Source organism: Heterodontus francisci, chromosome 4 (genome assembly GCF_036365525.1).
Source record: "Heterodontus francisci isolate sHetFra1 chromosome 4, sHetFra1.hap1, whole genome shotgun sequence".
NCBI lineage: Eukaryota > Metazoa > Chordata > Chondrichthyes > Heterodontiformes > Heterodontidae > Heterodontus > Heterodontus francisci.
The window spans coordinates 25182580-25210174 of record NC_090374.1 but is presented as its reverse complement, the minus strand read 5'-3'; the positions used below and the strand labels follow the sequence as shown (position 1 = coordinate 25210174).

The 27595-nt window shown below is 44.4% G+C and overlaps 1 protein-coding gene across 1 annotated transcript in view; it reads right to left on the bottom strand.

Annotated features, from left to right (window-relative positions):
* The window catches only part of galntl6 (polypeptide N-acetylgalactosaminyltransferase like 6), a 1388519-nt gene that overhangs the window by 143474 nt on the left and 1217450 nt on the right, over positions 1-27595 (bottom strand). Inside the window, exon 10 of the mRNA XM_068028772.1 lies at positions 1982-2203. Coding sequence (XP_067884873.1) covers positions 1982-2203 — 222 coding nt within the window. The remainder of the gene's footprint in view (positions 1-1981; positions 2204-27595) is intronic.

The following is a 27595-nucleotide window of genomic DNA, read 5'->3' as shown; positions in this document are numbered from 1 at the left end:
CTCTCGAGACAAGGAGGCCAAAGAAAGGTTGATCTGTACCTTAACTCCATTTAGCAGCTTTGGTCCTGAAACCCTCAATATCCTTGCCTAAAATAAATCTATCAATCTCAGTTTCGAAATTTTCAATTCATTCTCAGCCTCGATGGCTTTTTGACAGAGAGAGAGGTCTAGACTTCCACTACCCTTTGTGCTGAGAAGTGCTTCCTGACGTCACCTTTGAATGGCCTGGCTCCAATTTTACGAATCATTGTATCATAGAAAGTTTACGGAATAGAAAGAGGCCACTTGAACCATTGTGTCTGTGCTGGCTGAAAAACCAGCCACCCAGCCTAATCCCATTTTCCAGCATTTGGCCGATTGTCCTGTAGCTTACAGGACTTGAGGTGCATATCCAAACACCTTTTAAATGAGTTGAGGGTTTCTGCCTCTACTCCCCTTTCAGGCAGTGAGTTCCAGGCCACCACCACCCTCTGGGTGGAAAAACCTTTCCTCAACTCCCCTCTAATCTTTCTACCAATCACTTTAAATCTATGCCCCTTAGTCACTAACCTCTCTACAAAGATAAATAGGCCCTTCACCTCCACTCTATCCAGGCCCCTCACAATTTTATACATCTCAATCAAATCTCCTCTCAGGCTCTTCTGCTCTAAGGAGAACAACCCCAGCCTATCCAATCTTTCCTCATAGCTGAGATTTTTCAGTCCTGGCAACATCCTCGTAAATGTACCCTCTCTAGAGCAATTACATCCTTTCTGTAATGAGGTGACCAGGACTGCATTTTAAGGTTATGCCTCCTTGTTCTGGACTCTTGCGCCAGAACAAATAGTTTCCCTCTATCGACCCTATCAAATTCTTTAATGATCTTAAAACCTCAATTGGAACATCCACGAATCTTTTGTACACAAGGGAATACAAGCTGAGTCTATGCAATCTGCCCTCATAATTTAACCCTTTCAGCCCCTGTATCATTCTGGTGAATCAGTGCTGCACCTTCTCCAAGGACAATATATCTTTCCTGAGGTGTGGTCGCAGAATTAAACACAGGACTCTAGCTGGGATCTAACCAGAATTTAATGCAACTGTAAATAGCTTCCACTCCTTTGTATTCCAGCCCACATGAGATAAAGGACAATATTCCATTAGCCTTTTACATTATTCTTTGTACCTGAGCACTCAGTGATGGATTCTCTAAATTGCTCTTTTCCTCCACAATGCCTAGCTTCTCATCTGAAACAAATCTACATCCTGATTCAGTCTATCTTAGCTCATATTTCTGCCCTTGGTATGGACTCCTTCTCTATGCCAAAAAACCTCATTACCAATGAAGCACTTTAGAAGTGTAGTCATTGTTGTAAAATAGGAAATGCGGCAGCCAATTTGTGCACAGCAAGCTCCCACAGACTGCAATGTGATAATGACAAGATAGTATGTTTAGTGAAATAAAAACAAGAAATGCTGGAAATACTTAGCAGGTCTGGCAGCACCTGTGCAGAGAGAAGCAGAGTTAATGTTTCAGGTCAGTGACCCTTCATCAGTATGTTTAGTGATGTTGGTTGAGTGATAAATATTGGCCAGGACACCAGGGAGAACTCCCTTGCTCTTCTTCAAAATAGTGCCATGGGATCTTTTACATCTACCTGAGAGGGCATCTGAATGGAACTCCCTCAGTATTGGAACTGGAAATATCAGCTTGGGTTATTTACCTAGGTCTTCAGAGTGGGACTCAAACCCATGATGCTCCAACTCAGAGGTGAGAGTGCTACCAAGTGAACTATGGCTAACACCTGTTAACGCCGTGTTCAAACAAAGCTCCCACACGGGTTGTCCAGCAGCGTGTGTTGGAGAGACAGTGTAATGTGACACGGCTGCAATGTGTAGCCAGTGATGCCTCTAGCCAAGCCACCATCTGTGCAGCGGACTCAGCCGCTGAATGATTACTGTGTGCCAGGGTGTGAACACTAGTCCTTCTCTTCATACTCACTTCTCCCCAGGCAGCTGGTGAAGGTTCTACTGGAGGGTAGTACTTTGGAAGGTCCCAGGCCACTTCTGTCATGAACCACTTGAAGTCCTTGCACCTGAGGTGCTTCCGCAACATTTTCTGGGCAGTGAGGTCTCCAGTGGAGAGATGCCGGTACTCGGGTCTGCGCTGGTAGATGTATTCTGCATACTCATCCATCCAGGTCTCTGCTACTCTCTTCAAGTTCTGTGAACAGTGTTAAAAATCCAATTACCAACCTGGCACTATTATGTTAGAATAACCTGTAATTAAGAGATAAAATTCCCCATTGGTGATATCATAGAATTTTGCAGCACAGAAGGAAGCCATTCGGCCCATCTTGCCAGTGCCAGCTCTTTGAAAGAGCTATCAAACTAGTCCCACTTGTCCTACACTTGCCCCCATAGCCCTGCAAATTGTCCCTTTTCAAGTATTTATCCAATTCCCTTTTGAAAGTTATCATTGCAGAGCTGGCATAATTTTGTTTTGTGGAGAGAGGTCCATTGGAAATGGTAATGATTACGTTACCGGACGAGTAATTCTAGAAGCCTGGACTAATAATCCAGATAATCTGGATAATGTCAGTCCAAATTCCACCATGGTTGTTTGAGAATTGAAGTTGAGTTTGTATCAATAAATCTGGAATAAGGAACTAGAAACAGTAAAAGTGACTGTGGAACTGTCAGATACTTGTAAAAACCCAACTGGTTTATTAATAAGCTTTAGGTCCCAATGTCCTTATCTGGTCTAGCCTACACCATACCAACATTGTTGACTCTTAAATGGCCTTTGAGATGGCCCAGGAAGCCACTTTGTGGTATCAAACCACCACTTTTTCAAGAGCAGCTTGGGATAGGCACAGAATGCCAGCCTTACCAATGTTGCCCATACTCCGAGAATGAAGCAAAAATGTAAATGGTACCCCCATGAAGTGGTCCTTTATTGAGTAGACTAGTGTCAAACATATTTATCCCACAGGGCAATCAAGCTCCTCTGCCTCCTGCTTTACCACTAAAATGACTTGGAGATGGACTGACCTATGCAATCTGGCATTGAGATAAATATTGCGATAAATCAACAACACCAACTAGATCTTACATTTGCATAGGGCCTTTAACATCGTAAAACACTCCAAGGTGCTTCACAGCATTGGTAACAGACAAAATTTGGCACGGAGCCACATAAGTAGATACTTAAGAGGTAGGTTTTAAACATAGAAGAAAAGAAGACTTGCATTTACATAGCACCTTTCACAACCTCAGGGTGCTTTATGGCCAATGAAGTACTTTTACACTGTAATCACTGTTATAATGTAGGAGCATCTTAAAGGAGGAGAGAGAGGTAGAGAGGCGGAGAGGTGGAGGGAGGGAATTCCAGAGATTAGGGCCTAGGTGGATATTATATAGGATGGATGATCCACAAAGCCAGGTTTACGTGGAGGCAACAAGTTGAAAGTCTAGCTCTGTGCATTTTACTTCAGATATCAAACACTGGTGCCTTTTCTTTCTATCGATACATTGAGGTAAATGTAATTAAAATAAACTATGATAAATGGCCAGATGTCACGATGATGTTGCTGAGTGTTGCTCACTTGCCACATACTCTCACTTCCTTCCTAAACACTCAGCCAGACGTTTGGCAATGCTTGGGTGGGGATGGGGGCATGTCTTAGATCCACCCCCCCCCCCCCCCCCCCGCCCCCGCCCTGCAGCCATCCTGGGTGGGGGAAGGGGGAGGCAGGACCTTTAAAGAAGTGATAGTCAACCCAACCCTAGCAAAAGGGATAGACATCTGTAACGGGTTCCCAATACGACACTGCCTGTATAGCGCTGCCGCCCAGGGCTAATTTCTACCCTGAAGTCTCTGGGTAACCTCGCTTGCCATATCATAGTACATAGTTACATAGTATTTACAGCACAGAAACAGGGCATTCGGACAAACTGGTGTTTATACTCCACGCGAGCCTCCCCCTGCTCTTTCTTATCTCACCCCATCAACATATCCTTCTATTCCTTTCTTCCTCATGTTTTTATGTAGCTTTCCCTTAAATATATCTATGCTATTCCCCTCAACTACTCCCTGAGGTAGCAAGTTCCACATACTCACTTACTCACTGGGTAAAGAAATTTCTCCTGAATTCTCTAATGGATTACTAGTGACTGTCTTATGTTTATGGCCGCTAGTTCTGGTCTCATTCGTAAGTGGAAACAATTGTACATCTATTCTATCAAATCCTCTCATAATCGTAAAGACCTCTATTAGGACACTCTCAGGCTTCTCTTTTTCTAGAGAATCGAGCACAGCCTCTTCAACCTGTTCTGATAGATCAAACCTCTCAGTTCTGATATCAGAAGATATAGAAGCAGGAGTAGGCTACTCGGTCCCTTCGAGCCTACTCCACCATTCAATAAGATCATTGCCTTATTCCCATATCCCTTCATTTCCTTATTGTCCAAACTATTATCCAAGTAATTTTATTTTGCACCTGCTCCAGTGCCTTGGAATCAAAGCCTTTCCATAATCAACAGGTAGGTCTTGCTGTGTGAAACTTCCCCACTGTTTTAGCTCCTTTTGGTAGTGGGACAGTTTTGAGGCAGAAATCTTCATCAAACAACTGCACGCTGGACACAAACGCAGCGTTATACTTTAATCCATCGAGTAGCAGGTCTTCAGGACTTGCAGATGCCCTGAAGCCTCACGCTGAGAAGTGCTGCTTGTTTTCCTTATTGATTACCAGTCTGCACATGATGTGCAAATTGCGTCTGCACCTCAACAGTCTTCCCGTCTTCACACCCACCAGCTCCTGTCCGCTTATATACCCATGCAATTTTTTTTTGTCGACTGTGGCAATTAAATTGTTACTCACGCATAATTAAAGCGACTCAAAGTCCATTACTTGTGCTGAATAATTTACAACCAATTATGATCCTGTTAAACTTTAATGCAAGGCAGCTGCAGTGGTGGGTCTCAGACTCATTGTGTGTTTCAGTGAAGAGGCTCTGCCCTTGTTCTCTCTCTCTTTTTCTCACTCGAAATCTGTGCAGCGTTATGACAACAGGTTTCAGCCTGGTAGCTGCGGGGTGGGATGGACAGCTGGCACAACCATGAGCGCCAACTGGACCTGGCATTGAGTAGAGCGATAATGGGTGCATTCAGAGAATTCTGTTCCTTGACAGCCAATATTTAATGCCAGAAGAGTGCAGGCAGGGACAGCTGCTTCCTTCTGACATCAACCTCATTGAAAAAACTATGTTTAGAAAGTTTCTATGCCTGTGTCGCTCATCATTTATCAGATGATAAAGGCAAAATTGAACTTAGTGGCACAGAATTTTCTGCCAAAGTAACCGTTTAATAGCGCTCGCCATTATCAATGCGTAAATTGTCTAATAATTTCTGGTGAGGAAGAGGTACTCCATGAATTACAGATTGACACACGATGCCGGAAGATTTGCGCCGCAGCTGGCAGCTGACCCTCAACCTGCCCATGAGTTTCAAGACATTGCTGCATTTGCACATTAATTTCCTGTGAAATGCATCAAAGAAAGTCAAGGCTAGTACTCGACAGGGTAATGAGATTTTATTGAGGAGACCAATGTTCCTACCATGTCACTCAGCTGATCCAGGAATATTTTAAATTGTGGAATTTCATTTCTACGGGCAGAAAATTGCCAGAGATTTAAAATAAAAGCTTTTTTCCTATTTTTCCTTTCTATTATTTGGCTATCCCAATCTAATTTTCCTTCTGCCTCTTTATTTCTCTTTCTGTACCTGATTTATTGAAAGCACAATTGGAAAGGATGCGGCAATAGCTCAAACCCTGAAATTTGGCATTGTTAATTAGCATTTCAGTTCTCAAAAGGTCCTCTGCTGCTGCTTAACAGTTTATGCAATGATTTATTCACTTATGAAGATATCGCTTGGGAGAGTGATGAAAGGACAACTTCAGCTTTTTGTCTTTTTTGTTCTTTAAGGAAAGAAAGAGTTTAGTCTTTTTATAGCTCCTTTCATTATCTTAGGATGTCGCAAAGTGCTTTACAGTATTGAAGCATTTTTGAAGTCACACCAGAAACTTGGAGCTGGATTTTGCCATGAAGGCGGAGGCGGGTTTAGAAGGTTGACAAGCCGGCAAATCCGCGCTGCAGTGTGGTGTGCCTGTTGCCCAACGTGCTGATTCGGGAGGCCGGCGGCAGCTTGGAGGCGGCCTCCTGGCGGCAGGCTGTAGGGCCAGTGGGGCACGATCTCACTGGCCCCTTAAGTGGACATAGAAGTCAGCCTCGGCCATAACCCTTCCTGTAGGCACACTGATGTGGGCCCTCTGCAATCTTACATATTAATAAGGCTCCCGAGGGCTCTCCTACCTGCTTCAGCAGCGCCCACCTCTGCTGGTGGGGCTGTCGTTTGTCCAGTGCTGTGGGCCCTCCTATCGAGAACCCGTCCACCATCCTTAATTGGACAACGAATGCTGAGGTGGCCTTTTAATTGGCTGACTCCCAGAAGACTCTCCCTGTCGGGTCAGGACCTAGAAATGGTCCTGATGTCGGGGAAAAATTCAGCCCCTGAGCACAAAATCCAGACTGACACTCCACTACAGTATTGAAGGAGAGCTGCATGGTCGGAGGTGCCGTCTTTCAGATGAATTGTTGAACCAAGGCCCTGTCTGGCCTCTCAGGTGGATGTGAAAGATCCCATGGCACTATTCAGAGAATAGGGGAGTTTTGCCTGTGTACTGGCTAATATTTATCCCTCAACCAAGTAGCTAAATACAGATTATTTGGATATAGCACGTAGCAGTTTGCAAATTGGCTGCTGCAATTCTCATATTGTAACAGTGACTATATTTCAAAAGATACTTCATTGGCTGTAAAGTGGTTGGGATGCTCTGAGGTCATGCAATGTTAAATAAATGCATGTTCTTTCTTTTCTTCTTCCGAATCATAATAGAAGAGAACTACAACAGTCTTGGGTGCTGCAAATATTCAGATCAAAAAAAGCAAAGGCATGCGACCCCAGGAGTGGCGAGCAAGTTTGGTCAAACTGAGATTCGAGATTGAGAGAAATAACACTTGGAACACAGAAGACGTTTATTAGCGAGGTTGGAAAGACTATACTGAACAACAAAGGTTCAACAATCAAAATAATCTTAAAAAGGCATCCTCCAGATGCACTCCTGTGTGGAAACTGCGATCAAGCAACCAGCAACCAGTGCAAATGTCAATAGTGGATGGGTAGGTAGCATGGGTCGTGGGTGAAGGAACATCTTAAAGACCTTTTACAGGGAGGGATTTGTCATGAAGCCTTAACTGAGTTTAAGAAGGCCTTGTTTTTGAGTTGAATGGCCTTTTTTGCATCAATATGCATCCATTGTTCTCAGAATGTGGGCAATGCTGGCAAGGGTAAACTTATTCTCAATCCCTAGTTGGTGATAGACCTTCTCCCTGAACCATTGCACTCCTTGATGGACTGGTGATGGACATCCCAGAATAGTGTTAGGAAGGACATTCCAGGATATTGACTTAGTGACACTGAAGAAAAAGCCTGGTTCTGATGCAAAAGTGGCTGTGGAACTGCAACAAGTTACATTGCGAGTCCCCACATTCCAACAATGACTACTATTCAAAAACAGCTCATTGGCTGTGAAGCTTTTTGGGACATGCTCGCACCGAGTCTGTTGATCCATCAACTTCTGTGCGCGCTGGCATATGAACATACTAGCATATGAATTAGGAGCAGGAGTAGGCCACTCAACCCCTCAACATAGCTGATCTGATTGTAACCTCAACTCCACATTCTCACTTACCCCCAATAACCTTTCACTCCCTCGCTTACTAAGAATCTATCTGCTTCTGCCTTAAAAATATTCAAAGAGTCTGCTTCCAAAGACTCTTTGGAATTGGAGAATTCCAAAGACTCACGACCCTCTGAGAGAAAAAATGTTGCCTCATCTCTGCCTTAAATATACTGCGACCCCTAGTTCCAGATTCTCCCACAAGGCAAAACATCCTTTCCACATCCACCCTGTCAAGACCCCTTAGGATCTTATGTGTTTCAATCAAGTCACCTCTTACTCTTCTAAACTCCAGTGCATACTAGCCTAGTCTGTCCTACCTTTCCTCATAAGACAATCTGCCCATTTCAGGTATTAGGCTAGTAAACCTTCTCTGAACTGCTTCCAATGCATTTACCGACTTCCTTAAATAAGGAGACCAATACTGTACACAGTACCCCAGATGTGATCTCACAATGCCCTGTATAACTGAAGCATAACCTCCCTACTTTTGCATTCAATTCCCCTTGCAATAAACGATAACATTCTATTAGTTTTCCTAATTACTTCTGTACCTGCCCTAGGACAGCCAGATCCCTCTGCATCTCGGAGCTTTGCAATCTCTCACCATTTATATAATGTGCTTCTTTTTTATTCCTCCTGCCAAAATGGACAATTTCACATTTTCCCAGATTATATTCCATTTGCCAGATCTTTGCCCATTCATTTAACCTATCTATATCCCTTTGTATACACCTTATGCCCTCTTCACAACTTACTTTCCTACCTATCTTTGTGTCACCAGCAAATTTAGCAAGCATACCTTCAGTCCCTTCATTCAAGTCATTTCTATAAATTGTAAAAAGTTGAGGCCCCAGCACTGATCCCTGTGGCACACCACTCGTTACATCTTGCCAAGGAGAAAATAATTCATGCCTACTCTCTGTTTCCTGGTAGCTGGCCAATCTTCTACCCATGCCAATATGTTACCCGCTACACCATGAGCTTTTATTTTCCAGAATAACCTTTGATGTTGCACCTTATCAAATGTCGTCTGGAAATCTAAGTACAATACATCCACTGGTTCCTGTTTATCCACAGCAGATGCTACTTCTTCAAAGAACTCCAATAAATTGGTTAAATATAATTTCCCTTTCTCAAAACCACGTTGACTCTGCCTGATTACATTTATGATTTAGAGTGTACATTAATGATTTAGACATGAATATAGGAGGTATGATAAGTAAGTTCACAGATGACACGAAAATTGATGGTGTCGTAAATAATGAGAGGAAAGCCTTAGATTACAGGACGATATAGATGGGCTGGTAAGATGGGCAGAGCAGTGGCAAATGGAATTTAATCCTGAGAAGCGTGAGAAGGACTAACAAGGCAAGGAATATACAATGGATGGTAGGACCCTAGGAAGTACAGAGGGTCAGAGGGACCTTGGTGTACTTGTCCATAGATCATTGAAGGCAGCAGCACAGGTAGATAAGGTGGTTAGGAAGGCATATGGGATACTTGCCTTTATTAGCCGAGGCATAGAATATAAGAGCAGGGAGATTACGATGGAGCTGTATAAAACGTTAGTCAGGCCACAGCTGGAGTACTGTGTACAGTTCTGGGCACCTCACTATAGGAAAGATGAAATTGCACTGGAGAGGGTGCAGAGGAGATTCACCAGGATGTTGCCTGGGCTGGAGCATTTCAGCTAGGAAGGGAGACTGGAAAGCCTAGGGTTGGTTTCCTTCGAGCAGAGAAGGCTGAGTGGGGACCTGATTGAGGTAGACAAGATTATAAGGGGCATTGATAGGTTAGATAGGAAGAAACTCTTTCCTTTAGTGGAGGGGTCAATAACCAGGGGGCATAGATTTAAAGTAAGGGGCAGGAGGTTTAGAGGGGATTTGAGGAAATCTTTTCACCCAGAGGATGGTTGGAATCTGGAACGCACTGCCTGAAGAGATGGTAGTGGCAGGAACCCTCACAACATTTAAGAAGTATTTAGAAGAGCACTTGAAATGCCATAACATACAATGCTACGGGCCAAGTGCTGGAAAATGGGATTAGAATAGTTAGGCGCTTGATGGCCAGCACAGACACAATGGGCCAAAGGGCCTGTTTCTGTGCTGTATAACTCTATGACTCTATGATTACCTTGAATTTTTCTAAGTGTCCTGCTATAACGTCTTTAATAATAGCTTCTAACATTTTCCCATGACAGATGTCAAGATAACTGGCCTGTAGTTTCCTGCATTCTGTCTCCCTCGCTTTTTGAGTAAAGGTGTTACATTTAATATTTTCCAATTAAAGGGAACCTTTCCCGAATCTAGGGAATTTTGGAAAATTAAAACCAACGCATCAATTATTTTAAAAGCAAAATACTACGGATGCTGGAAATCTGAAATAAAAACAAGAAATGCTGGAACCACTCAGCAGGTCTGGCAGCATCTGTGAAGAAGGGTCACTGAGCCGAAACGTTAACTCTGCTTCTCTTTTCACAGATGCTGCCAGACCTGCTGAGTGGTTCCAGCATTTCTTGTTTTTATTGCATCAATTATTTTATTAGCCACTTCTTTTAAGTCCCTAGGATGAAGTCCGCAGCTCCAACAATTTGTTCAGTACGATTTCTCTGGTGATTGTAATTTTCTTGAGTTCCTCCCTCCCTTCCATTTACTGATTTACAGCTATTTCTGGGATGTTACTTGTATCCTCTACAGTGAAGACCGATGCAAAATACCTGTTCAATTCATCTGCCATTTCCTTATTTTCCATTATTAATTCTCCAAACTCGCTTTCTATAGGATCAATGCTCAATTTGTTAACTTTAAAAAAAAATATCTACAGAAACTCTTAACTGTCTGCTTTTATATTTCTAGCTAGCTTTCTCTCATTCTTTAATTTTTCCTCCTTATCAATCTTTTAGTCATTCTTTGCTTTTTTAAAATATTCTGTCCAATCTTCTGACCTGCCTCCCATCTTTGTGCAATTATATGCTTTTTTCTTTAATTTTGTTGATGCCATTAACTTTTTTAATTCACCATGGATGGTGGGGCCTCCCCTTGGAATTTTTCTTTCTCGTTGAAATGTATCTATTCTGTGTATTCTGAAATATCCCCTTAAATGTCTGCCACTGCATCTCCATTGACCTATCCCTTAACCTTCTTTGCCAGTTCACATTTGCTAGCTCTGCTTTCATGCCCTCATAATTGCCCTTATTTAAGTTTCTCTCCCTCAAACTGAATGTAAAATTCAATCATATGATGATCGCTGCTGCCTAGGTAAGCCTTCGCTATGAGGTCATTAATTAATCCTATTTCATTGCAAAATACCAAGATTAGTATAGCCTGCTCTCTGGTTGGCTTCAGAATGTGCTGTTCTAATAAACTATCCAGAAAAAATTGTATGAATTCCTCATCTAGGCTACCTTTGCCCATCTGATTTTTTCAGTCTATATGTAGATTAAAATCCCCCATGATTATTGCCGTACCTTTCTGACAAGCTCCCATTATTTCTTCCTTTATACCATGCCCTACCATGTGGTTACTGATAGGTGGCCTGTACACCACTGGCACAAGTGACTTCTTGCCTTTATCATTCCTTATCTCTACCCAAACCGTTCCTACAACCTGCTTTCCTGAACTTAGGTCATCCCTCTGTATTGTGCTAATACCATCATTAGTTAACAGAGCCACCCCTCCACCTTTTCCTAACTTCCTGTCCTTCCTAAATGTCATGTACCCTTCAATATTCAATCTATGTCATCCTGCAGCCATGTCTCTGTAATGGCTATCAGATCATACTTATTTATTTCTTTGTAACTATCAGTTCATCTGTTTTGTTTCAAATGCTATGTGTATTCAGATACAGAGCCTTTAGTTTTGTCCTTTAATTATTTTTTAAACTCTAGCCTTATCTATTGATTTACTCTTAGATTTGTACTCTTTATTCCTTCCTGTCACAGTCTCTTTATCATTTCCCATTTTAATACCTTTTTCTCTTGCCTTGTCTCTATTCTTTAATTTACCACATCTTCCCAAATTTGAACCCTTGCCCCCAATATTTAGTTTTAAGTCCTCTCTACTTCCCTAATTATACAGCTTGCTAGAACACTGGTCCCAACGTGGTTCAGGTGAAGACCATCCCAACAGTACAGCCCCCACTTTCCCCAGTACTGGTGCCAGTGCCCCACGTACCAAAATCCACTTCTATTACACCAGTCTTTGAGACATGCATTCATTTCTCTAATCTTATTTGCCCTATGCCAATTTGAACGCAGCTCAGGTCATAATCCAGAGGTTATTACCTTTGAGGTTCTGCTTCTTAATTTGGTGCCTAGATCCTCATACTGACTATGCAGAACCTCTTTTTTTGTCCTGCCTTTGGCGTTGGTACCTACATGGAGCATGAGAAATGGATCCTCTCCCTCCCACTGTAAGTTCCTCTCTAGCCCTGAGCAGATGTCCCGAACCCTGCACTGGCCAGTCAGCACAACCTTCTGGATTCTCGCTCTTTGCTGCAGAGAACCACGTCAATCCCCCTCACTATACTGTCCCCAACTACCCCTACTTTCCTTTCTGCTCGCCCCTGCTTGAACGGCTTCCTGTACCATGCTACCATGGCCAGTCTGCTCATCCACCTTATGTTGCACAGTGTCTGCAGTTCGTCTTCCAGGTTAATAATCCTGATTCGGAATTCCTCTAACTGCTTACACTTTCTGCAGACATGTTTATCCTGGTGCTTACATTGGCTCCTGATCCACCAAAATTCTCAGCCTCAAGTTTAGCTCCCTACATGGCTATTCCCTATAACCTCCTCCAATCCTACAGTCCTGCAAGAGATTTGCTCTCCACTAACTCTCGCCTCTAGCCCATCCCCCACTTTCTTCACCCCACCATTGGTGGCTGTGCCTTCAGCCATTTAGGTCCCAGTATTCTCTCCCAAAACATCTCTTCTCATCCACCTCTCTCTCCCCCTTCAACACTGCTTAAAACTGACCTCTTTTGGTTAGCTGCCCTAATGTCTCCTTCTCTCAGTTTGGCTCTGTCAATTTTTGTCTGATAATTCTCCTAGAAAGCATGATGAGATATTTTGCTATGTGAGTATGTCAAGGGTGCTATACAGTTTGACCATCTTTTAAAGAAATTTGCATTAACAACAAAAAAAGCCCAAATTGAGAAAATGGTAAAAACTTTACTACAGAATAAGCATGACATTCTTGGTAGCACAAGCTTTTAAGTATTCATGTACACATCATGTTGCAGTGGCTCGTTGAACTCTACATCCCGTGGAGGCTCCTGCTGATTAAGAAGCACGTTTAGCTGACGTGCCCCCAATTAACATGCTTCCTGAAAAGCCAAGGTTGCCAGCTTCATCTGACAGGTTTGACAGCCAACTGAAAGACAGCGAGGTTAGCTCCCATCTGGGAACATCTTATTTCGACCAGATTTTCGACTTGTGCCTTCATGCATTCACAAACGACCCAAAAGGGGCTGTATAACATTAGCTAGGTCACAGGTTCCTGACTGGTGCACGAGTTGCCCAGACTTTTCTCTTCAGTATTCATTTCAGGCACAAGTAGTCATTGTGAATGAACTTGGAGAACAGCATAATTAGATTAGATAGATTTATCAAAACTATTCTTATTTCTGCACTAATAACTAAGCATGCTTTCACTTGGCAGTGGCATTACACCATTAAATAATGATATTTATTATGGAAAAATTAATAAAATGTGGGATAATTGCATTATTTATCACAAGAATTAAAATTAAAATACTTTGTAGTATCTGCCCATTTTATTGACTTACACTAAACAATAAGACGCATTAAAGTAATTAATTGTAGGTGGAGAAACACAATACGAGTCTTTCTTCCATTTCTTCTTTCTTTCTCAAAAGGCTAAGCAGCATATCTCTTCTGACTTGAAAAGAGAACTGATAAACAGAGAGACGTCCTGTCATATTCCATGTTATTTAAGGACTTATTCTGCCATGAAAGGACAGTTAGTAGGTAAGTTCCTTAGAGCAGATTCCACTACTAACCATTGCACGACACAAATCACAGTGGTCATGTTAATGAAAACCCTATTAACTGAACTCCTTTCAAAATGATGAATATTTGCCTGAGCATGGGATTGAAGGTGACTACGATTAGTACAGACACACTCCATTGGACACCAGTCACTTTATGGACCATGAAAGATGCCATCCGTGTAATGCAGAGGTTCAGGGTTGAATAATGCAAATTATAATGTTAGACCAATGTCCTGGAGTTTACACTCAATTACATTTTGGGTGTCAAGGAGAAATTGCGCAGAGCTGGACTGGCTTAAAAAAAGCAAGATCTTGTGTCTCTAAAACGGCTTTTATACACTTAGGACGTCCCAAAGTGTTTTAGAGCTAAATAAATTGCTATTTTCAACTGTAGTCACTTCTGAAAAAAAGTCCTGAAGAAATTAGACTTTCACAAGGGATGATAGCTCATGCATCTGTCAGAAAGTTTCTTTTAGGGAAGATTATTTTTCAATGGTGGGAGCACTTATATTAACCCTACTTGCCTGATGGAAATCAGGAGGGAGGGTAGTTAAAACCCTCTAGGTCATGTACGTACCCTGGAACTGGAACATATTTTCACCTGTTATCTTGAGCAGGTGGTGAGGACGGCGGCCGAAAGCCAACAGGGTCTTTCTTAACATTTGCATATTGGGTCCTGATGATGCCATTGGGACCCAACTGCAATTTAACTCAGAGACCAGAGTGGGAGGTGGAAGTGAGTTTCCCGCCAGGCCTACACAGTGAGGAAGTGGATCGAAGCTTAAGGAGGTCCCAAAAAAGGGTAAGATTAGAATTAATGCTACTTTCTTTGTGGGGCCAGGAGGAGCAGGAAACCTCCTCTAGGCCCTGCTCAAGGAAAGTTTAGGCCTCCTTTGCTCCGATCCTATCCTCCCTGATCGGGATGGCATGGCATGCAGATCATGCTATGTACCTGGACTCTGGGCCGTGCAAATATCCACTGTTTCAAAAACAAAGAACAAAGAACAGTACAGCACAGGAACAGGCCATTCGGCCCTCCAGGCCTGCGCCGATCTTGATGCCTGCCTAAACTAAAACCTTCTGCACTTCTGGGGTCTGTTTCCATCTATTCCCATCCTATTCATGTATTTGTCAAGATGCCTCTTAAACGTCTCGATGGTACCTGCTTCCACCACCTCCCCCGGCAACAAGTTCCAGGCACTCACCACCCTCTGTGTAAAGAACTTGCCTCGCACATCCCCTCTAAACTTTGCCCCTCTCACCTTAAACCTGTGTCCCCTAGTAACTGACTCTTCCACCCTGGGAAAAAGCTTCTGACGATCCACTCTGTCCATGCCGCTCATAAGGTTGTAAACCTCCATCATGTCGCCCCTCCACCTCCGTTGTTCCAGTGAAAACAATTCGGGTTTATCCAACCTCTCCTCATAGCTAATTCCCTCCAGACCAGGCAACATCCTGGTAAACCTCTTCTGTACCCTTTCCAAAGCCTCCACGTCCTTCTGGTAGTGTGGCGACCAGAATTGCACGCATAATTCTAAGTGTGGCCTAACTAAGGTTCTGTACAACTGCAGCATGACTTGTCTATTTTTATACTCTATGCCCCGACCGATGAAGGCAAGCATGTCGTATGCTTTCTTGACTACCTTATCCACCTGCGTTGCCACTTTCAGTGACCCGTGGACCTGTACGCCCAGATCTCTCTGCCTGTCAATACTCCGAAGGGTTCTACCATTTACTGTATACCTCCCACCTGCATTAGACCTTCCAAAATGCATTACCTCACATTTGTCCGAATTAAACTCCATCTGCCATTTCTGCGCCCGTCTCCAACCGATCGAGATCCTGCTGTATCCTCTGACAATCCTCATCACTGTCCGCAACTCCACCAACCTTTGTCTCGTCTGCAAACTTACTAATCAGACCAGCTACATTTTCCTCCAAATCATTTATATATACTACAAAGAGCAAAGGTCCCAGCACTGATCCCTGCGGAACACCACTAGTCACATCCCTCCATTCAGAAATGCACCCTTCCACTGCCACCCTCTGTCTTCTATGACCGAGCCAGTTCTGTATCCATCTTGCCAGCTCCCCTCTGATCCCATGTGACTTCACCTTTTGTATCAGTCTGCCATGAGGGACCTTGTCAAAGGCTTTACTGAAGTCATTATGGATAACATCCACTGCCCTTCCTTCATCAATCATCTTTGTCACTTCCTCAAAAAACTCAATCAAATTAGTGAGACACGACCTCCCCTTCACAAAACCATGCTGCCTCTCGCTAATATGTCCATTTGTTTCCAAATGGGAGTAAATCCTGTCCCGAAGAATCCTCTCTAATAATTTCCCTACCATTGACGTAAGGCTCACCGGCCTATAATTTCCTGGATTATCCTTGCTACCCTTTTTTTTTAAGAGATACAGCACTGAAACAGGCCCTTCAGCCCACCGAGTCTGTGCCGACCATCAACCACCCATTTATACTAATCCTATACTAATTCCATATTCCTACCACATCCCCACCAGTCCCTATATTTCCCTACAACCTACCTATCCTAGGGGTAATTTATCATGGCCAATTTACCTATCAACCTGCAAGTCTTTTGGCATGTGGGAGAAAACCGGAGCACCCGGAGGAAACCCACGCAGACACAGGGAGAACTTGCAAACTCCACACAGGCAGTACCTGGAATTGAACCCGGGTCGCTGCAGCTGTGAGGCTGCGGTGCTAACCACTGCGCCACTGTGCCGCCCCACTCACTTGAAAGAATTTACCTTTCATCATAAACAAAGGAACAACATTGGCTATTCTCCAGTCCTCTGGGACCTCACCTGTAGCCAATGAGGATGCAAAGATTTCTGTCAAGGCCCCAGCAATTTCTTCCCTTGCCTCCCTCAGTATTCTGGGGTAGATCCCATCAGGCCCTGGGGACTTATCTACCTTAATGCTTTGCAAGACACCCAACACCTCCTCCTTTTTGATAATGAGATGACTGAGACTATCCATACTCCCTTCCCTAGGCTCATCATCCACCTTCTCCTTGGTGAATACTGATGCAAAGTACTCATTTAGTACCTCGCCCATTTCCTCTGGCTCCATGCATAGATTCCCTTCTCTGTCCTTGAGTGGTCCAACCCTTTCCCTGGTTACCCTCTTGCTCTTTATAAATGTATAAAAAGCCTTGGGATTTTCCTTAATCCTGTTTGCCAATGACTTCTCATAACCCCTTTTAGCCCTCCTGACTCCTTGCTTAAGTTCCTTCCTACTGTCTTTATATTCAAGGGATTTGTCTGTTCCTAGCCTTCCAGCCCTTACAAATGCTTCCTTTTTCTTTTTGACGAGGCTCACAATATCCCGCGTTATCCAAGGTTCCCGAAACTTGCCAAACTTATCCTTCTTCCTCACAGGAACATGCTGGTCCTGGATTCTAATCAACTGACTCCCACATGTCAGATGATGATTTACCCTCAAACAGCCGCCCCCAATCTAAATTCTTCAGTTCCTGCCTAATATTGTTATAATTAGCCTTCCCCCAATTTAGCACCTTCACCCGAGGACTACTCTTATCCTTATCCACAAGTACCTTAAAACTTATGGAATTATGGTCACTGTTCCCGAAATGCTCCCTTACTGAAACTTCGACCACCTGGCCAGGCTCATTCCCCAATACCAGGTCCAGTATGGCCCCATCCCTAGTTGGACTATCTACGGATTGTTTCAAGAAGCCCTCCTGGATGCTCCTTACAAATTCTGCCCCATCCAAGCCCCTAGTACTAAGTGAGTCCCAGTCAATATAGGGGAAGTTAAAATCACCCACCACTACAACCCTGTTACCTTTACATCTTTCCAAAGTCTGTCTATATATCTGCTCCTCTCCCTCCCGCTGGCTGTTGGGAGGCCTGTAGTAAACCCCCAACATCGTGGCTGCACCCTTCCTATTCCTGAGCTCCACCCATATTGCCTCGCTGCATGACCCCTCCGAGGTGTCCTCCCGCAGTACAGCTGTGATATTCTCCTTAACCAGTAATGCAACTTCCCCACCCCTTTTACATCATCCCCCTCTATCCCGCCTGAAGCTTCTAAATCCTGGAACATTTAGCTGCCAATCTTGTCCTTCCCTCACCCAAGTCTCTGTAATAGCAACAACATCATAGTTCCAAGTACTAATCCAAGCTGTAAGTTCATCTGCCTTACCTGTTATACTTCTTGCATTGAAACAAATGCACTTCAGACCACCAGTCCCGCTTTTCTCCGCAACATCTCCCTGCCTGCTCTTCCTCTTAGTCTTCTTGGCCTTATTTATTAGTTCCCATTCATTTATTATACTTGCTGTCCTACTGCTGTGGTTCCCATCCCCCTGCCACACTAGTTTAAACCCTCCCGAGTGACGCCAGCAAACCTTGCAGCCAGGATATTTGTGCCCCTCCAATTTAGATGCAAACCGTCCTTCTTGTACAGGTCCCATCTGTCCCTGAAGAGATCCCAATGGTCCAGATATATGAAACCCTCCCTTCTACACCAGCTGTTCAGCCATGTGTTTAGCTGCACTATCTTTCTATTTCTAGCCTCACTGGCACGTGGCACAGGGAGTAATCCCAAGATTACAACCCTAGAGGTCCTGTTTTTTAACTTTCTACCTAACTCCCTAAACTCCCCCTGCAGGACCTCATCACTCTTCCTGCCTATGTCATTGGTCCCGATGTGTACCACAACCTCTGGCTGTTCACCCTCCCCCTTCAGAATGCCCCCTGTCCATTCAGAGACATCCTTGACCCTGGCACCAGGGAGGCAACATACCATCCTGGAGTCTCTTTCACGTCCACAGAAGCGCCTATCTGTGCCCCTGACTATAGCGTCCCCTATAACTATTGCTCTTCTGCGCTTTGTCCCTCCCTGCTGAACAACAGTGCCAGCCGTGGTGCCACTGCTCTGGCTGCTGCTGTTTTCCCGATAGGCCATCCCCCCCAACAGTATCCAAGACGGTATACTTGTTAGAGAGGGGATAGCCACAGGGGATTCCTGCACTGACTGCCTGCCCCTTCTAGCGGTCACCCATCTATCTGCCTGCACCTTGGGTGTAACCACTTCTCTAAAACTCCTGTCTATGACACTTTCTGCCACTTGTATGCTCCTAAGTGCATCCAGTTGCCACTCCAACCAATCCATGCGGTCTGTGAGGAGCTGCAACTGGGTACACTTCCTGCAGATGTAGTCGTCCAGAACGCTGGAAGTGTCACGGACTTCCCACATCTCACAGGTGAAGCACTTCACCCCTCTAACTGTCATTTCTAGCACTAATTAGTTAATTAATATAAAATAAATAAATACTTATTAAATCCTTACTAAATTGTTATAATTAACTATATGGTCCCTTGTGCTAGATTTCTACTATAAATATTAAATGCTATCTAAATACAGTAATCTCCTCCCTCTGGTTTAGTTACTCTACTTATTAATTAGTTAATTAAGGGTTTTAATCGATTTTTATCAATGTTTTATTTTCAAATTCAGTACAAATTCCCTACCAGCCAATCAGGTCACAGCTTTCCTGTGACGTCACTTTTCAGTTTTTTTTACCAGAGGTAAGTTTTTTATACTTACCGGTCCAGAACTCCGCCCTCCGAGTCTTCTCCATGAATGTAGGCCGCAAATCCCCGAGGTAAGTTTTTTATACTTACCGGTCCGGAACTCCGCCCTTCGAGTCTTCTCCATGAATGTAGGCTGCGAATCCCCGAGGTAAGTTTTTTATACTTACCGGTCAGGAACTCCGCCCTCCGAGTCTTCTCCGTGAATGTTTCCCCCCCGAAATGGATACAACATTGGCTGGCTGTATTTAAATGAGGCCCAGGAATTAAAAATACCCTGGGCCTCTTTTAAGCTGCAGCGAGCGAGTTTCAAGCTGACACCAAAAACTCACCTGCCGAAACTGCCCGACCCTGTTAAAATCAGGGCTAATGTTAGAATCATAGAGTTTTACAGCACAGAAACAGGCCCTTCGGCCCACCGCGTCCATGCCGACCGTGATGCCTATCTATACTATTCCCACCTGCCTGCATTAATTCCATATGCCTTGCTCATTCAAGTACCTGTCCAGATGCCTCTTAAATGTTGCTAATGTTCCTGCCTCCACCACCTCCTCTGGCAGCTCATTCCAGATACCCACTATTCTTTGCGTGAAAAATTTACCCCTTCTTTGCAGGCAAACATTGTAAAAGGGATGAGGGACTTCAGTTATGTGGAGAGATTGACAAAGCTGGGATTGTTCTCCTTAGGCCAGAGAGGGTTAAGGTGAGACCTACTTGAGGTATTCAAGATGATGAGGGCTTTTGACAGACCAAGGAGGGAGAAACTGTTTTCTATGGCAAATGGGTTGGTAACCAGAAGTCATTGATTTAAAATAATTGGCAAAAGAACTAGAAAGGAAATGAGGAAAACTTTTTTTCATATAGAGGATTGCTAAGATCTGGAACGCACCACCTGAAAGGACGGTGGAAACAGATTCAAAAGGAACTTTCAAAAGGCAATTGGAGATGTATTAGAATATTAGAACATTAGAACATTACAGCGCAGTACTTGAAGACGAACATTTTTCAGGGCTATGGGGGAAAAAAGCTGAGGTATGGCACTAAATTAGTCGTTTCTTTCAATGAGCCAGCACAGGCACGATGGGATGAATGGCTTTCTCCTGTGCTGTAAGATTCTGTGATTTTATTCAGAGAATGCATCTCTAATTGTGGCTCTCAGAAACCACCAGCTCATAAAGCTTTTGCATCAAATTTGTGTGCAAGCAAAGTGGCTGTCCAATTGATCTGTTATTGCTACGCTTTTTAATAAAAAAATTTAATTGCATTTTCATGGCCATCGGATTACAGAGTTATAAGGATCCTTCCCCTGGCATTCCAATGATGTGCCTGAGTGCTGTTTCTTGATTGCTTTGGGGCCCTCGGTAGTTCAGGTAGGGGGGGCTGTCAAAGGTACATTTATGGTGGCACATTTTGGATGGACGCTTCCAGGCAGATGAGCAATGAGCATGGATTTCCATTGTCTGACAAGGGGAGCAGGGAAGAAACTCTGAAAGTTTTGATAAGGTTTGTGTTTTAGACAGTACAATTCTCATACGGTGAGGCCCTTGAAGCCTCAATCCTCGTGGATTTGCAGTCATCACATTTACAATCTCAAGCCTCTTCGCACTTCCAGTCTTGGCTGTTGAAATGGAACCACTTGATGAGTCGATTTAAACTCTGAGCCATTTAATGGAACCAAAGCATGAGCAACCAGCTGAGGAATAATGCAATGAGAATGTGCGATTGGGGAGTGAAGGGAAGACATGTACATTACTAGGGTTGATAGCCAATTGGCTGGCCACTAAAGTCACCTTCAGATAATTTATCGACTTTTATGCACTGTTTGGATGCTACAGTTGATGTCAGTGCTAAGAATACAGAATAATGCAATTATATTCAAATCATAGAAACTTACAGCACAGATGAAGGCCATTCAATCCATCTTGCCTGTGCTGACTCTTTGAAAGAGCAGTTATGCTTTGTCCCACACCTCGGCATTTTGTCTGCAGCCCTGTATGTTCCTCAACCTCAAGTATCTCTCATCTCCCTTTTAAAATTATTTACAGAATCAGCTTCCACCACCTTTTCAGGTAAAGCATTCCAGATTCCAATAATTCTCTGCGTGAGAAAAATTTCTCCTCATCTCCCCTCTAGATATTTTGCGAATCATTTTAAATCTAAGACAACAATAACTTGCATTTATGACCACTTTTAATGCAGTAAAACGCCCCAAGATGCTTCACAGGAGCGTTATCAAATAAAGTTTGATCCCAAGCCACATAACGAGATATTAGGACAGATGAGCAAAAGCTCAGTCAAAGAGGTAGGTTTTAAGAAGTGTCTTAGAGGAAGAAGGTGAGGTGGAGAGGCAGCAAGGTTTAGGCAGGGAATTCCAGAGCTTAGGGCCCAGGCAGCTGAAGGCAGGGCTGTGAATGGTGGAGTGATGGAAATCGGGGAAGTGCAGAAGGCCAATAGGAGGAACACAGAGATTTCAGCGGGTGGAAGTGTGATGGCCAATATCCATTAGTCACCCAACTGTGTTTCAAGATTATAATTCAGTTTCTTGGGTTTGGTTAGTTTTGTCAAAAATTCTGCGGGCTGTGGTTTAGGGCCGTCCACATAAGACCATCTTATCAACTATTACAGTGTGCTAGCTTACGTATTATCAACGATTTACCGTGTGATGAGTTTGGTGACTTCTAAGAGTTGAACCCTCTATGTTCTAAGATGAGGCAAGCCCTTTAACACAGGTGCATGTCAGAGGCATGCCTATGAACTTTTTTAATCTTTCAGGAAGATGAACACTGCTTTGAATTGTTTTTAATCCCTAATTCATAGGAAAATAACTCTTTTAACCTTATAACCCCTCATTATCGCCAGATTCCTTCACAGCAGGGCTGGAGAAGGTTACTGTGATAGGGAAGTGCCATGGAGGGATTTGAAAACAAGAATGGGAATTTTAAAATCAAGGTGTTGCTTAACCGGGAGCTAATGTAGGTTAGCGAGCATAGGGGTGATGGGTGAACGAGACTTGCTGCGAGTTAGGATACAGGCAGCAGAGTTTCGGTTGAGCTTAAGTTGACAAAGTAAATGAAAGCAATATAAGTAGGCCAATATATGAAATGTAAACAGAGTTGTGAGTAGAGGCAAAGTAAGGCAGACTAAGCAATTTCCTCATGCCACGTGCTAGCACACATTGTATATGCTATGTATGATGGAATCTGTGGTCTGCTGGACCACTGGAGGAGCATGTGCAAGCTGTTGCCAGAACATATGACTTGTCGAATGCTGTGTTAGGTGCACTGACCCTGGTTTCAAAGTTTTTTTTTTGGGACAGACCTAACTGAAAAGGAAACTGAAACAGAAACAGAAACTGAAACTAAAGTTGCAGGTTTCTGGGGAAACTGAAACTAGTTTGAATCAGATAAAAGAGACACTGAGCTCTCCAAGCTCAGATCACACAGGGATGAAGTGCAGGCAGGCTGAAGAAAGTGAATGCTGAATCCAGGAGTTGTATCTGTTACTTAAAGTAACTGATTAGCCAGACCCCGCCATACAGTGCACAGTGTTGTCACTGAAGGGCTTGGTTGAAGGTAATACTGATGGATCCATGTTATCAAGACTATCATGAGCAGAACTGAGGAGGTTCTGGAGAAGTACGCCATTTTGGGTGGAGACCGTACCTGTGGAGTTTGAGTTGAAGGGGAACTGCTGTTGATGAGAATTGGTGGCTGCATCTTGGTAGAAAGGAGCTGGAGATCTACCTGAAGAAGTTCAGAGCTTTGAAGATCTTTGTGGCTGTGATTGGTGCCATATATGCTCAGACTGCCCAGGAAATCCATGAGATTTATCTTTGCTGTAAATGATAGTTAATTTGTAATTTGTAATATATATATTGACCGTGATTTTGTCTGTTAATTCCTGTTTAACTTATGATGATTTTGGTTTGATTGTTAAAGTAAGAGTTGCAAAAGTGAAATATTGTCCATTTGGTTTTGTTTATTGGGGTCATTCAGTAATTCAATTCTTTTATTTGTTTCTCTCCACGGGAACCGTAACATGCAGTAGACAGAAAGAAAAGAAAAAAGAATGGGATTGACGCAGCATCCTACACAATAGGTGTATTTTACGGGCCCCCCTGAGGTGGGATCGGAGGCATGGGGTATCGTGACATGTGGCAGGGTGGAGGGCCTGTTGCCTCCACATCGCACAGTGATCTTCCCGGGGACGAGATCGTCCGATGACGGCCTCCCACCTGGAGGCCAACTGATGCCCGTAAATGGCCGATTAACGGCCAGTTAGGGGCCTCTTCCTGCCACTTTTGAGATCTTACCTTGTGAAACGAGGCACCCTCCCTGGGGGCTTGGGGTGTGGGTCCCTCCTCCATGGGCAATTTGTGGCTCACAGAGGACATACACCGGGAACCAATGCACCACCTGGGACCCGCCCCTCACCCTGGACTGCAAGGCCAACCCCCAGCCCCCCTTGCCGGGGCCTTCCATACTGCCCCAATGATCCCGCCCCATCTTCCTCTCGTCTGAGATTCCACCACTAGGCCTGGATCCTCCTCCCTGCCTCCCGTTGCAAATCTATGGTCCCCCAGCCTCCCTCTGCCTCTGAACCTGTCTCGGGGGGTTGGGGGTCCATAAAATTCAGCCCAGGAAATGTGCATCCAATGGTGAGTGACTGCTGTTGTTTTGACAGGGTATGTTGTGGTTAAGAGTGAACTTTAATGAGCAGCTTGTGCTGTGGTTGTCCCTAGGGACTGATTCCAGGACCTGGCAGTACTACCCTGTGTGTAGTGACATGCTTGTCACTGTATTAATGCAGTTGGGTTTTGATTATGCTACAAGAGCTTTAGGGGGAAGGGAGGGAGTTTTCATTGTTGAAATGGTTACATCCACAGACTCGGTGTGTGAAGTTTTTGGGGAGCATTGTCAGATGGCCACTGGAAGTGGGCCAGGTACAGGACTTGGCTTTCAAAAGATTCTTCCTGGCATAGCCTGAGACAGGACGTGGATTGTGCAACTCTGATTTTGAGAGGCAGGGGGTTAAGTGCCTTAGGAACCTGCAACACTGAAGGAAGCCACTTAGCCCATCATGTCTCAGGTCAGCATGTTTTTTTTTTATTCGTTCGTGGGATATGGACATTACTGGCCAGGCCAGCATTTATTGCCCATCCCTAATTGCCTTTGAGAATGTGGTGGTGAGCTGCCTTCTTGAACCTCTGCAGTTCTTGGAGTGTAGGAAAACCCACAGCGCTGTTAGGGAGTTCCATGATTTTGACCCTGCAACTGAAGGAATGGTGATATAGTTCCAAGTCAGGATGGGGTTTTTTTTAGTTTTAGAGATACAGTACTGAAACAGGCCCTTCGGCCCACCGAGTCTGTGCTGACCATCAACCACCCATTTATACTAATCCTACACTAATTTCATATTCCTACCACATCCCCACCTGTCCCTATATTTCCTTACCACCTACCTATACTAGGGGCAATTTTATAATGGTCAATTTACCTATCAACCTGCAAGTCTTTGGCATGTGGGAGGAAACCGGAGTACCCAGCGAAAAACCACGCAGACACAGGGAGAACTTGCAAACTCCACACAGGCAGTACCCAGAATTGAACCCGGGTCGCTGGAACTGTGAGGCTGCGATGCTCACCACTGCGCCACTGTGGCTTGGAGAGGAACATGCAGGTGGTGGTGGTCCATTGCATCTGCTGCCCTTGTCCTTCCAGTTGGTAGACGTCACAGGTTTAGAAGGTGCTGTTGAAGGAGCCTTGATGAGTTGCTGCAGTGTATCTTGTAGATGGTACACACTGCTGACATTGTGCATCGGTGGTGGAGGGAGTTGAAGCTGGTGGATGGGGTACCAGTCAAGCGGGCTGCTTTGTCGAGCTTCTTGAGTGTTGTTGGAGCTGCACCCATCCAGGCAAGTGGAGAGTATTCCATCACACTCCTGACTTGTGCCTTGTAGATGGTGGACATGGTGCAATCATCAAAGAACAACCCCATTTCTGACCTTATGATGGAGGAAAGGTCATTGATGAAGCAGCTGAAGATGGTTGTGCCTAGGATGCTATCCTGAGGAACTCCTGCAGTGATGTCCTGGGACTGAGATGATTGACATCCACCAACCACAACCATCTTCCTTTGTGCTAGATATGACTCCAACCAGCGGAAAGTTCACCCCCCCCCCCCCCCCACCCCCCGATTCCCATTGACTTCAGTTTTGCCTGGGCTCTTTGATGCCTTACTCGGTCAAATGCTGCCTCGATGTCAAGGGCAGTCACTCTCACCTCACCTCTGCAGTTCAGTTCTTTTTTCCATGTTTGGACCAATGCTGTAATGAGGTCAGGAGCTGAGTGGCCCTGGTGGAACCCGAACTGAGCATCAGTGAGCAGGTTATTGCTGAGCAAGTGCCACTTGATAGCACTGTTGACAACCCCTTCCATCACTTTGCTGATGATTGAGAGTAGACTGATAGGGCAGCAATTGGCCAGATTGGACTTGTCCTGTTTTTTGTGCACAGGACATACCTGGACAATTTTCCACATTCCCGGGTAGATGCCAGTGATGTAGCTGTACTGGAACAGCTTGGCTAGGGGTGTGGCAAGTTCTTGAGCACAAGTCTTCAGTTCTATTGCTGGAATGTTGGCAGGGCCCATAGCCTTTGCAGTATTCAGTGCCTTTAGCCATTTCTTGATAGCATGTGGAGTGAATCGGATTGGCTGAAAACTGGCATCTGTGATGCTGGGGACCTCAGGAGGAGGCCGAGATGGATCATCCACTTGGCAATTCTGGCTGAAGATGGATGCAAATGCTTCAGCCTTGTCTTTTGCACAGACGTGCTGGACTCCCCCATCATTGAGGATGAGGATATTTGTGGAGCCTCCGCCTCCTGTTAGTTGTTTAACTGTCCACCACCATTCACGATTGGATGTGGCAGGGCTGCACAGCTTAGATCTGATCCATTGGCTGGGGGATTGCTTAGCCCTGTCTATTGCATGCTGCATATGCTGTTTGTCTTGCAAGTAGTCCTGTGTTGTAACTTCACCAGGCTGACACCTCATATTTAGGTATGCCTGGTACTGCTCCTGGCATGCCCTCCTCCTACCCTCTTCATTGAAGGGAAAGGTTGTGCAGAAAGGCTCGGCCTCCTGCGGTGGAGGCCTCCCATTGCATGTTGTGCGGGAGTGCCTGTTAGTGACAGCCTTGTGACTCATTTTGAGAGTGTCCCTGTCACAATTAAGTGGTTTGTATGCTGTGTGGAAGGTATGAGGTGTTGCACAGTACTGACTCAGATCTCCACTGTTAGTGATTGAACGACAGAACGAGTAAAACAGTTTAAACAAGTTATCTATCTCCTGGGAGCTAAAATGGCTTTATAGCAGCAGGGGTGGGGGAGAGGAGGCTGGGCGTGGGGACATTGGCTTTACAAAACTGCACTGAACATCCACTCGACCTCAAGTGCATGTTACTCAGAGGAGGAGATTGGGCTGAGGAGTTGGGGGTGGGTGAAGACCAGAGATCAATGGAACTGGGAAACAGGGCGGAGGCCACTTTTACAAGAATCATTTCTAAATCATCTTTCAACCAATCATGAAGTTCGAGCAGGATAAACCATAAATTTTCAAAACATATATGGGCTTGTGCTGATTGGTCCCCACAGGGTGAGTCCAGATATAACTGATTCTGGGGCTAAAAGGGTTAAATTATGAGGACCAGTTGCACAGGCTTGTATTCTCTTGAGTATAAAAGATTAAGGGGTGCTCTCATTGAGCTGTTTCAGATGATTAAAGTTGATAGGGTAGATACAGATAAACTATTTCCTCTGGTGAGGAAGTCCAGAACAAGAGGGGCATAACCTAAAACTTGGAGCTAGACTGTTCAGAGGTGATGTCAGGAAGACATTCATCACACAAAGGTTAGTGAAAATGCAGAACTCTCTCTCTCAAAAAGCTGTTGAGCCTGAGGGTCAACTGACATTGATAGATTTTTTGTTATGTAGGGTTAATAAGGTTATTGGCAAAAGAACCAGAGGCGACATCAGAAAAATAAATGCAGTGAGTTGTTTTGATCTGGAATGCACGCTAGAAAGCAGTGGTGGAAGCAGATTCAATAATGACCATCAAAAGAGAATTGAATAAATACCTGAAAAGATTTTCAGGGCTATGGGAAAGAGTAAGGGGAGTGGGACGAATTGGATAGCTCTTTCAAAGAGCCGGCACA